At 43.8% G+C, this 13,237-nt stretch overlaps 1 protein-coding gene across 2 annotated transcripts in view; it reads right to left on the bottom strand.

Annotated features, from left to right (window-relative positions):
- Positions 1-13,237, bottom strand: part of TXNRD2 (thioredoxin reductase 2) — a 72,146-nt gene that overhangs the window by 48,065 nt on the left and 10,844 nt on the right. Inside the window, exons 4-8 of one of the 2 annotated variants that reach the window (XM_015410115.1) lie at positions 11,259-11,403; positions 7,980-8,054; positions 6,794-6,872; positions 4,824-4,886; positions 3,834-3,904 (exon numbers count right to left, since the gene is read on the bottom strand). In XM_015410115.1, the coding sequence (XP_015265601.1) occupies positions 3,834-3,904; positions 4,824-4,886; positions 6,794-6,872; positions 7,980-8,054; positions 11,259-11,403 (433 nt within the window). The remainder of the gene's footprint in view (positions 1-3,833; positions 3,905-4,823; positions 4,887-6,793; positions 6,873-7,979; positions 8,055-11,258; positions 11,404-13,237) is intronic. The other variant, XM_015410116.1, reaches the window with a different exon arrangement.

The raw sequence follows: 13,237 nt of genomic DNA, 5'->3' as shown, positions 1-13,237 counted from the left end.
CAACACTGCAGGATCCCTGCCAGCAGGAATCAGAATACCCAGCGCATGGGGTTTAGGGTATGTTTTGTACCCAACAGCAACACTTTTCATCTCTTTGTAAGAGGATATTTGGCTGTAATAATGCCATCAAGGCTCAGACTCACAAAACTCAAAGTATGAAGTTTGGCAGTCATCTTTGCCTTCAATATGTGGGCGAGTATTATGATCCAATAGTTCTCACTGGGTCTTGGATACTAATCTGAGATGGAAAAGAACATCCTTTTTCTTGTGCTACCAAGCAAGCAGGCAGATGGAAGACCCCTCCCCCCTCAGTAGCGTCCAAGGCACAGAAAACATTACAAAATGTAATTTGCCTATACTTGATATTAGGAGGTCAGCTATTGTGAACCGAGCTGGCCACTACAACCACAGAGGTCAATTTGTGTTCCATTTCTCATATACATATATATTCTAGCATAATGGAGAGGTCTTATTTCTTTGTGCAGGGGCAAACTGTGGCTAAATCAGTCTGACAAGCTTAAATGAAAAAATCCTCTGCTGGTTCAAAGCCACGAAAGCCAATTTTTGAGAGAGAATTAATAACACACGCTTACTCTGTATTTAGTGGGAGATCAGGAACACATTGTAATCCAGAACCTTTGTTTGTTTGTTTTTTAAAAAAATTGCATTCAGACTTCACGGGAAAACTCCATTCTAAGCTTCAGTTAAAGTCGGATCAGGTTCCAAGAGTCTGTTGCTCTGTTGACATGCATCCTTCACTCTTCCCAACTCCCCTCCTGCAGAGAATTCCCTAGCATGACCAAGCTCCAATTCACTGTGACGTCTGAGCAGAGGTGTCTTGGTGAACTGAAGTTGTTTACACCATACAAACAAGGATTTTAAAATGGGTCTCAAGCAACATTTAGTATTGTGCTGTATATCTTGGGGAGGATTCTTTTTAACTGACAAAAATCTAATGCAATAGTAAATTAAAATAAAATGCAATCCAGTACTTAAATGGACAACTCAGAGATCTCAGTTATCATTTACCATAAACATCATTTCTCATAAACGTTATTCATGGTTTAACAAAACGGTATCCCTCAAAAACTATCCTGAAACAAAAGATATATTTGTAACAATTCTAATGTCTATAGATTGAATTTTACAGGATTAAGGATCACTTATTGCCAAATATGGCCAGATGTGCTGTTTGAATACTCTACAATCTCTTAGCTCATATTAGAAAAAGTTGATGTATCAAAAATTCCTCCATGCCCTTAACCCTATCTTATGAAATTTAATTTTTTCATTTCTGCTAAAATTTTATCACATGGTCCTTCTGTCCTAGCACTACACTTGTTTTTCAGTGCCTAGTATATGTAATCTTTGGCTCTGCCAATTAATTTGATAGGAATAATCCTCCATCTACATTCATACCTGGAAACAGGTCTAATAAAAATTTGTTTGCCAAGGCAACTGTTTTGTCTGTTTGGGGCTTTATTGTAGACCCTGGCCATCTATGAAAAGGTCAAGTTGTGTGCAAAGGTTACTTTGGACTCATAGTCAAGAGAATATAATCACCAATAACAAAGTAGCTGAACATCTCTGGTTTGGAAGACCTGTAATCCTCTTGTATTTGAAAGTTCACTCATCCAACTGACACTGACTCATAAGCACATCTGTTGCCTAAAGTGATGTATGCCAGAGTGCTTTTTGCCCTGACACACTCACCACTTGGTTGTTCTTTTAAAAGAGGTAAATTTATTTCTAATACGTCACAAGCTTGTACAACTGCAGATGTAGCAGATCAAGCAAAAAACCCCTACAAACCCATAATACCCTTGGCCTTGTGAAAGCAGAAAACAATGTTAACAGCAGTGAAGCTTCTAGAGAATGGCAAGAGAGAGAACAAAAACAGCCCTGCTGGGTCAGCGTGCCGGAAAAAACAATGACAGGGAATAAACCAGAGCTCTCAGACCAAACAGATACTTGTATTGTATTATGATTTTATCGGGAACTTTCAAATTCAACTTGTGCCAGTTTCCCATAATACCCTTGGCCTTGTGAAAGCAGAAAACAATGTTAACAGCAGTGAAGCTTCTAGAGAATGGCAAGAGAGAGAACAAAAACAGCCCTGCTGGGTCAGCGTGCCGGAAAAAACAATGACAGGGAATAAACCAGAGCTCTCAGACCAAACAGATACTTGTATTGTATTATGATTTTATCGGGAACTTTCCCTGTTCCTGGGCAGTTTTAACTGCCCAAATTCAACTTGTGCCAGTTCGCAGATGTCATCAGGTTCAGATCAGCTGCTGGCTAAATCCATAGACTCGAGATAGTTTTCATCTGCACTTCAGCATCTTTAGAACATCTGTAAGTGTTACAGACTGTAACACTGCCAAGTAGTAATGTCAACATCCAAACGAGGTGGGCTGTATTTTTTCCAGCTGAAGACACATTTGATGGATGAAGAGGACCAAAAATTGTACAATAAACAGGAGCCTATTTGATATTCTGAGTATTTGCTGCCCTCTTGTGGCTCAGGCATGAGGATGACAAAAGAAATTGTGGAAATCTGCATTGCTATAGAAAGCACTACTAATGCGGCATCAGCAGCATAGACAGAATTGTACATGTTCACATATAATGCCAAGCTATGTTTTGATGTCATAAGACAACAAGCTCCCTCCTCCCGCTCCTGCCTATCTTAATTCCCTCCCACGCTTCCCATTTTGCGGCAAACCACAGTTCAGCAAACCACAGTTCACCATTACATCCAATCCGGCAAACCTGGTTATGGTTTAGAGGGCAAGCACAAACCACAGTTTGCAGGTTGGGATGTAACCAGCAAGCTGTGGTTTGCTACAGAAGAAAAAGGCAGAGAGTGAATCAGATCACATGAAGGGAGGAAGGGGTCTGGAAGTCCAAAATTCAGCTACGTAATATTGACTTGCAGTTAGGCATTATATATGCACCAAGTGTAATGCAATCATTCTTATATAGATAGCATCTGGATGTATGCTAATAAGTCCTATACAAATAAAATCATTGTTATAAAGCACTAGCCTCATTAGTATAAATTTAATTACTTTATCTAATAAATAAAGATTGTGCAAATCACTAAAAACAAAAGAGAGCCACACACAGATGCAGTAGCTGTTTCAACAGATCTCGTGGCTATTAATATTAAGCAGCATCCATATCCCACCCCCACCCCCCAAAAAGCCAGCCAGATGATGACTGAGCATGCCTTACAAGGCATGGAATGTCACAAGCAGCTCATAGTTAAGGGGGGGACAGACACACAAAGGAAAGATCTGGGTGTAGAATGGAACGTGTCCAAATGATCTATTCCTTCCCTTTCCTGCATGCTCCAGTACATCACGGTGCTCCCTCTAATTGTAAACTTGATGGTCAAATGCTTATTGTGAAGACAGCAAAAGGGGGTCAACCTGCATACTTGGAAGACTCCTTTGGTATGCAAGGGGGGGGAAAGCCTTGTTAATCAAACCACTCTCCTACCTGGCCCCAAAAGCTTGCTGTGGACTGAATATCCCCATTTTGCTCAGAACGTACAGAATTGTTTGGGAGAGGGGAGAAAGAAGCACCCAGAGGGAGACTGGAAGTTTGGCCTGCTATAGGAAGGAATTTCTCAGACTTTATCCACCATCCCATGCAATTCCTTCTGAGCGCACCCTGCTCCCTTCCCCACTTGTAACGACAACAACATTAAAATGCCTTTTAGACATCAAGAGGGAAAAACCATATTGAGAGATGAGACAGAAGGAAAGGGGAGAAACAAGTTTAAAAATTGCATCTATATTGTAAAGTCCCCTGGGGAGGCAGCTTACGTTTTCCCAGGAGATTTTTTCAGCCAGAAGAGATCGTCACTTGTAATCCCATGCTCCAGCGCCCCAGGAATCTACAAAAGAAACCCTGCAACTGTTATCAAGGTATTGCCAAATAGTTTTGCGCCTTAAAGCGTATCGTGCACGGAGCAGTAATTTGGTTTGTACAAGCCGTTATCAGCCCGGTTCCCAGTTTTCCGCAAGACCAAACATGACAAACGTGTATATTTTAAACTCACGCTGCACTCCTTACGATAAAAAAATAAAATGTAATTTGTATGGTGTGAATACTGGGAGATGCCTTTCGCCTAATCAATAAGGCCTGGGGGCAGACCATCGCCTGCAAATTAGCACCTGGCCTTAGGGAGGTGTGCTCCTTTCTTACCCCTTCTTCACTCTCAAGTGCCAGTTTCCCTTAAAACCACAATACCAAGAAGGGGGAAAGTCAGAGAAGAAAGTGTGGAAGGGAAGAGAATGTTTTCTGATCAGTCGGCTAAGTCCAGCCATCTTCAGGCTTTTTCCTTGGGCCTCAGCTTGGGAGGGGATTTAGCTACACCCCAGTTCCTCCCCCCCCCCCTTCCTGACCATTCCCGATCCCTCCTTGGTCCAAGGCCGCAAAGTCCTGGTCTCATCCCTCCCCTGTTGCCTGGCAACCAGCCTGACACCAAGACCTGTGCGGCTCAGATGGCTCAGAGAACACAGCCCCTCATGTTCCAGCAAGGGTTCCATCTACTGGCGCTCCCACTCCCTGCTTCCCTGTTCAGAGGTGGTTGGCCATCGTCTTCCTCTGTGTAGCAACCCCCAGACTTCCTTGGTGGTCTCCTATCCAACTACTAACCAGGACTGATCCTGCTTAGCTTCTGAACTCTGACAAGATTGGGCTAGCCCGGGCCATCTAGGTCAGGGCACCAAAAATAGTTAAGTGTTGAAACTGGGGCTTGAAGCTGGTTTTCCCAAACTTGTTTTGAATGGATTCGAATCTATGTAACTTACATTTGCAGGATATGCAGGCCTCCCACCAGTGGCAAGGACTATGTTTTCTGCTGTGAGCAAAGTCTAGGGGAAAAGCCACAAAAAGATGTCATGAACAAAGGAATGGGCCTGAGAGCTTTCCCTCTGTGCCTGATTTATCTCCAACATTTTTTAAAAGACTGCGTCTCAGTCAATGCATGCAGAAAAAGAAGAGTTAAATACTAAAAAACTGCAGCACAAAAGTATTAAAAACACCGTCTCGGACTTATTCTAAAACAGAGCAAAACAGTGCCCAATCTTTCAAAAAGATTTTTCTACAAAAGTCTGTCTCTCAGCTTGCTGTCTAACATAACAGCAAACCCACCCTCCAAATTATTCTGTATTCCTCTGGTATTAAAGGTGTTTCAGTCTTCTTTCACGGAGCTGCAGTATATACCTATACCTTAGTATCTGTGCATAAATGTCTCACTCATTCCAAATCTGTTTCAACAGCGTCTTCCAAACAACCTAACTTAATCAAACAACCTCATGGCTATTGATATTAAGCATTCATTAATCTCACTGACTATCAAAGGTTTTTAGATCAAAATAATAGGATACAACATGTCCAAAACTATGAGATATCTCTCTGCATATGCTGACTTCTCCAATATGAGGCTAGGTGCGGTGGAGTCTGTAAAACACTATGAATGCAAAACTTAAAGACAAAATTTAATTTCCTTTACATTAACAGATATCAATCCACAAGGGACAGTCAACCAAGCCTAGTTTTGGTTCTCAGTTGATACAATTTGATTTAAATCTTCCTCCTGACCTCCCCATCCCACCCCCGAATATAACCATGAAGCAAAAATAATATCTTATAGCTTTTGCAAAACTACTAAAAACAGCCATTGCAAGCCTAGCGGTATAGAAAACAGTGCAGAAGGAGCCTCCAAGTTGGTGCTGAGTGGGCTTTCTAGGCAGCACCATCTCTATTGCCCATGAAGAATGAGCCGCTCTAGGAAGCCACCCTAGTGCCATCCTGGAAACTTTTACCATATTGCCACCAATAATAAGGAGAGTTATGTATTTTGTACAGAAACCTGTGCTCCTAAAATCTGGCAGTTGATTACCCCTTCCTTGTCATAGAACTAGCTGTTGTTGTTGTTCAGTCGCACAGCCGAGTCTGACTCTTCGCGACCCCATGAACCAGATCACACCAGGCCTTCCGCCGTCCTCTGAAGTTTGCTCAACTTCATGTTCGTTGCATCTATGACACTGTCTAACCATCTCATCCTTTGCCATCCCTGTCTTCTTTGACCTTCAATCTAGCTGTAGCTTGGTACATAAGAAAGAAAGGGGCTACAAACAGCACTGGATGCTACCCAAGGCTGCCGTCCTGCCCCACCTCTTCACTGTCCCCAACAATGCTCAGGAACCAGAACAGCCACTGTTCTTTCCCTCCTGGTTCTCTCTCTATATAAGCACCAGTTGTAACTGACTTATGAATGACGACTCCAGCAAGGTGCTTTCAAGGCAAGTGAGAAGCAGAGGTGGTTTGCCGTTGCCTTCCTCTGCAGAGTCTTCTTTGGTGGTCTCCCATCCAAGTACTGACCCTGCTTATCTGGTGAGACTGGGCTTATACCATGCTGCTTTCCTTCCCTCCTGGTAGGGCTTCCTGAAGTCACATGACTTGTGGGGCATTGGGAAGCCCCTCTGGGCACCTGGCTTGCCACACTATCTCGAAAGACACCCGCGGAACCTGGAGAGAAGGAATATCAATTTCTCTAGCTCCTGCGGTGGTGGTGGAGGTGGGGGAGGCACAAGGTAATGGGGCAGCGCAGCACTCACCTGCTCCCCAAATCTGCCTCACTTCACCCCATCACGGAAACAGCCATAGCTACCCAGCAAAACTCTCACGGGATAAGAGCTAGGGGCAACCTGGCGTGACTGTTCCCGATAGCAGAAGTCCATTAAAAATATATATATAAGCCCGCCATGCAGCTTACCTCTTGGCCTGCTTTTGACAACCCGCGAATCGTGTGAGCGTCCACAAAGCTGCCTTTCAAGTTGAAGTACTTCACTTTTCTATTCGCAAAAATAAAACGAGAGAGAACTGCAACACACGAAGCCTGACCCTGTACTTGATCTTTCAGCAACGTACCACTAAATTCAACAGGACTAACTCCCAAGGAACCCTGTGGAGGACAGCAACAGAGTGCTGCCATCAACTCTCTGTACCTTTAGCATCACAATATTTAAAGTCTTTAAGGAGATGGCAAGGAGGAGAGCAGCAATGAACAGTCCCGTCCCGTCCCCCCCCCGAGCACCAACCAATGTTTCAAGCAGGAGCAGATTGGGAAGCGAAAACAGCCCAGGAGCAAGTCAAGCTGAGCAGCTCCTGCAAGCCAGCACTGCAGGACTACTCAGTTCAGTAGAGCTGACAGTGGGCATTAGCTCGCCCACTGGGCATCATTACCCAAACTGGCAGTATTGCAGGAGGAGACAACTGGTGAGCTGACAACAGACTGCCATGGCCCACGACGCAGTCCCTGAGGCTCAGAAAGAGTTGCTGGGGCTGGGCTTAATTTGCTCCTGGACAACAGTGGCTCTCTGAAGCAGCGGCCCACCGGGAAATATGCCTATTAGATGTCCAATCCATCCCTGATACCAAGAGCCAGTCTGATGTTTCTGTTGCCATTTTTGGTGCTCAAAATTAAATCTTTTCGCCTGCTGTCTCCATCTAGGAATGCGGCACTGTGCAAAGCCCCTGGATGAGATGGCTTTTCATTTTCATTTTTAGCAATATGGTCAGAACCTACAAGACAGCTTTTGTCTAGTTGCTGTTTCTACTCCCCTTTTGTAAGGGAGGGGAAAAAGGACACAATGGCTTTCATTGCACACAGAAACTCTGTCATGTGTGGCATGGACAGGAGAGTTTCTACTACAGATGCATTCCAGTGGGGTAGCCATGTTAATCTGATGCAGCAAAAAAACCCCAAAACCCAAAGAAGAGTTCTACGCCCCCTTAAAGTCTACCACGTTTATTGTACTGTAAACTATTTGGGGCGTAGGTTGTTTATTGTGACTCAAGTTCACACTATGATCAATTTGCTAATCTTTCAGGTACCCACAGGGCACAGTGATTTTCACTGAATCAAAGCTGTTTGATTACACAAGAGAGGAGATATTTACTTATCCTGCAGTTGCCTTCTGTGTCCCCAGTTCAAGGATTTCACATGGTTTTGAATGGCTTCAGCCATTGTAGACCTAGGGGGGAAAGAAGGAGTTGAAGCTTCACAGTTACTGAGGGGCATCTTTTTGCATTCACCAGACAATGAGACATGGAGGAGAAGCTAACAACACCTTAACACTGTTTAAAAAAACATTACAGGCCCCAAAGAATAGTTAACGAGAAAGCATGCAAATTGGAGCCAGCATACAGGTATGTATCCACTCTCGAATCAAGAACTGAAAGGGTAAGAAAGAAACCTAGTAGAGAGCCAGAAAGAATCGGAATTATATATCTAAAAATATATAAGGGGAAAAGTCCAGTAAAATAATATAGGTACAAAACGTAAATGCAAAAACTAAAACATCAACTGTATAAAAAATTGCCTTCCAATTGATGTTTTTGTTTCTGCATTTATGTGTTTTACCTATATTATTTTACTAGACATTTTTTTCCTTATATATTTTTAGATACACAACAGTGACATCTTTTATCACTTGTCAATATGCACTGGCCACATGACTTATTCCTAAGAGGCCTCATAAACATTCCTGTCTTGTGTCTATTAATCTCGCTTTGGAAGTAAGTAATATAGGAGTTTTCAACCATATTATAAGTAAAATTCATCACATTACGTTTTATGAAAACTTAAACTAATTATTCTCTTTTTTTCAACAGCACTCCTTTTTTGATCCAGTTACCGTACTGACATATTCTTTGCCAGTTCTTTGTAACATAAATATAATAATAATAAATAAAACACGTGCCTCTTTGTATCTCAGACTGGTTGACCTCTGAAGAAGGCCTTACTGGGCCGAAACGCGTTAGGTCACAATAATAGGTCCTCCTGGTGTGTATGTCATTTGTATTTGTAATGAAGCTTTCATTGGCCCCTTACATGTTTTTTAACTTTTCTCAAAATAAATACATGTATTTTTACTTAAAGCATGTATACATGAGGTTTTAACTATTGGCCCTCTACTAGGTTTCTTTCTTACGTTTTCGGTTTTTGATTCAGTTTTATTGGGCTATGTTTTTTCTCCTCTCCCTATTTCTATGCATCCACTCTCATGAGGTTTTAACTATTGGCCCTCTACTAGGTTTCTTTCTTACCTTTTCAGTTTTTGATTCAATTTTATTGGGTTATGTTTTTTCTCCCTATTTCTATGCATCCACTCTCGACCTGGCTTTTGTGCCTGTCTTTGTAATAACAGCTTCCTCCACCTTTTCCTGCATGACGAAGGCTCTATTGCAGCACCCCCTTCCATTCTGCCAGGGGTCTAGCTCCTTCAAGCCCCAGCACCAGCCAAATTCTCTAGTGTTCTGGATAATCTGAGGCGGCACTGCGGCTGAATAGTTTATTTTACTGCGTAGCCCAGTAACCGGTGTGTTTGATTTGTTCAATTTGTTTTATTTATAAACTCAACAAGCTATTACTTAGGGTATCAGTGCAAATTAAGGCCATAAATAAAGGCACATTCTGCATAATGATTCTAGACGCTTTTATACGATAGCAGGAAAAGGAGCCAGGAATTCTAATGCAAAAATCAGAAGCTATTATTTCAGGAGGATTGTGAGCAAACCTCAGCCGTGAGAAACCAACAGCCTTTGGACCATGAAGTGTTCTGTTATCAGATGTTAGATACAGATAGAAATGTCTGCTAAGGAGCAGTCCCAACTAAAAAGCACTTCTCGGGTACAAAGTCCTGTAGATCCAGAGGGCTCCAGCTAAAGCAGACACAGTTTTTACAAACTGCAGGAGGGCAAAATCAGCTTAAATGGAAAATCAATGGTGTAACTAGGTTGCAAAGTCATGTTTCTGGGGCATAAATGTCTCAGAATTCACCCAGAATCTCAGAACTGCCATCCTATAGTACTGGTTCCTATTTATGTCAACCGAGAGAGGACCTCATTGCTTTAGCCACAGCTCTTGCTAACTAACATGTGCAGGTGCATCGTAGAATTTTGAACACTGTAAGAAAAGTCCTGTTTGATTACGGATAGGGTCTCCCTAGTCCAGCATCTTCTCGCCGTAGCCAGCCGATGCCCTTAGAAGGCCTACAAGCAGGGCGCTGAGCCAAAGCTCCCCCCGTTGCAGCTCCCCCCTCCCCCCCAGCAATGGCTACTCAGAAGTACACTGCCTCTAAACATGGAGGTTTGATCAGGCCATCATGGCCAACAGCCATTGACAGCCCCGGCTGTTTCCATCGCTTTTTGTGTCATCCTAATTTAAAGCATCTAAGCTAGTGGCCGTAAGTAGATCTTGTGGGAGTGAATTCTATACCATTGTTATCTGCCGGCGCGAAGGTGGGTTTCCTTTTGTCTGTTCTGAGTCTCCCACCTATCAGTCTCATTGTGTGGCCCCCAAGTTCCAGTATTATGGAAGAGAGAGAGAGAGAAAAATGCTTCCTCTGACCACTTTGCTAGCAGCTGTGCTGAAGCCAAATGACCCAGGTCGTTGCCCAGGTGGAGAACAGCCTGGGCACATTACGTTTAATTATTTAATCTGGAAAGAAAGCAAGCCTGGCCTTGGCAAGAACTCTGAGTCTGTTTGTACTTTGGTGTAGATGGCTGAGGACAAAATATGCGCAACCATCAATGGTGCACGCATGTCTACATGGACCAAGTTTCCTCACAACATACATATAAGCAAGTCTCTGGCAAGTATTTTGCCTGGCTGGTGTCCATCCGCCCAGTACAAAGAGTGAAACTGAACTGGTTTGGAGAACAACTTCAGAGCCAACTTTTAAAGGGATATAAATCAAAAGCAAGACATGACCTGGCTCATTCTCTTCTGATCTCTCCCTTATGCATGGTGGGGCTCTCTGTCCACTTCCATCCGGGGCACCTGTCTCATTCCTGAAGACACCGGATATCCGAGCATGGGTGTAACATTTCAATATAGTATACGCATGTAAAAACCAACATGTCAAGACTCAGAATAGGCACTCGGTTCTGAATTGTGCCTGGGATATCCATGGAGCTGTCCAGGGCTATGTATGCATTTTGAGTCTGTATGACTTCTTCTAACACTTCACCCTATGCATCCATTTCCACGCAGGATAGCCATGCCTAGGGAGTGTGGGGAAAGGTGTGATCTTGTACAGAGATACAGAGAAGTGTACTACAGAGTGCCGGAGAAACCACATCAAATGCGTTCAGAGCTTGTTATTCTAGACCTCATCAAGGGTCTTAGTTGATGCAAACCAAATGAAGCGTCCATTGGATAAGTTTTATTTTACCAGTCATGGGTCACAGGCTGAGGTATGCTCCAGCCATAGTGCTGGGCATCTTTGAGAGCGCTCCCCAGAAGGGCTGCATGGTGCATGAGCTTTTTAGGAATGCAGCCAACGTTCACACAAGTACCGCCAATTCCCCATTTGGTGCCTATAAACAAACAAACAAACAAACAGAAACTCATTCGTTCACCAACACAGCCCTTTCCAAAAAAACCCATTTTTAAAAAGCTCCTTCTCTCAGGCTGTGAAATCCACAACAAAACAGTGAGCAATATCGGACATCCCACACACTTTTGCCAATATGAAACAAAGGAAAATGTGGAATTCAGTGCCAGAGGATGTAGTGATGGCCAGAGGCAGAGAGAGCTTTAAAAGGGGATTGAATAGATTCATGGTCTATCAGTGGCTACTAGCCATGGTGACTAAAGGGATGTTGTCAGGAAGCAACATCAGGGAAGGCCTTGGCTTCTATGCCCTGTTGCTGGCCTTCCAGAATAACTGGTTGGCCACTGTTGTGAGACAGGATGCTAGACTAGATGGACCATTGGTATGATCTAACAGGGCTCTTCTTATGTTTGTATGGAGGACAAGTCTATCAGTGGCTACTAGCCATGGTGACCGAGGGGAACCTCCACATTCAGAGGTACTAAGGCTCTAAATCCCAGAGCTAGGAGGCAACATCAGCGCAAGGCCCAGTTGTTGGACCTTCTGAGGAACTGGTTGGCCACTGTGTGCGACAGGATGCTGGACTAGATGGACCACTGGACTGATCCAGCAGGGCTCTTCTTATGTTCTTAGCAGCCTAGTTTAACTTACATAGCCATGGACAACAACACGTTACACACTCATGATCAAAATTTGCTTACCCACTGAAATGGAGGGGACGTAAATTTGTTGGCTCTGTGTGACACAGAGTGTTGGACTGGATGGGCCTTTGGCCTGATCCAACATTGGCGTCTCTTATGTTCTTAAAATGTGGAATTCAGTGCCAGAGAATGTAGTGATGGCCAGAGGCAGAGAGAGCTTTAAAAGGGGATTGGACAGATTCATGGTCTATCAGTGGCTACAAGCCATGGTGACTAAAGGGATGTTGCCAGGAAGCAACATCAGGGAAGGTCTCGGCCTTTATGCCCTGTTGCTGGCCTTCCAGAATAACTGGTTGGCTACTGTTGTGAGACAGGATGCTAGACTAGATGGACCACTGGTATGATCTAACAGGGCTCTTCTTATGTTTGTATGGAGGACAAGTCTATCAGTGGCTACTAGCCATGGTGACCGAGGGGAACCTCCACATTCAGAGGTACTAAGGCTCTAAATCCCGGGGGGGGCGGGGTCCGCAGTTGCAAGAAGCAGTTGGCGGAAACTGCCGACATAGTCTGGCTCCATCCCAGTGCATGTAACCACAGCCCTCTTTAACGTTAAAACCTGCTTTAGAAGGGCATGATCGACAGCAGGCAAACAGCAGTGGAGGGCTGCTTAATCTTTAGCCACTTGCCAGCACCATTTCTACACTCCCAATAGCCTCCAGGGACTTTTCCATTGTTAAGCTTCCAATTTCTGTGACAATACCCCAGGAAAAGGGGGGGGGGATTATTCAACTATGAGCAAATACAAACAGGAAAATGGAAATAAGGGAAAGGCTTAAGAACTCCTTCCTGTTGCATCTCTAAGGCACTCCTTCCATGTTGGACCTTCTGAGGAACTGGTTGGCCACTGTGTGCGACAGGATGCTGGACTAGATGGACCACTGGACTGATCCAGCAGGGCTCTTCTTATGTTCTTAGCAGCCTAGCTTAACTTACATAGCCATGGGGAACAACACTTTACACACTCATGATCAAAATTTGCTTACCCACTGAAATGGAGGGGACGTAAATTTGTTGGCTCTTTTAAAGAAAGCAAGATGGCGCCCATGGGAAATGAAATAAATGCACATAAAACTTCAGCAGGAAGCCTGCAATCCAAAGGGTTGGATCCAGACT

Source organism: Gekko japonicus, unplaced genomic scaffold (assembly GCF_001447785.1).
Source record: "Gekko japonicus isolate JY-2015 unplaced genomic scaffold, Gekko_japonicus_V1.1 scaffold490, whole genome shotgun sequence".
NCBI classification, from domain to species: Eukaryota; Metazoa; Chordata; class Lepidosauria; order Squamata; family Gekkonidae; genus Gekko; species Gekko japonicus.
Note: the sequence above shows the minus strand (reverse complement) of the source record. Positions and strands in the feature narration are given on the sequence as shown.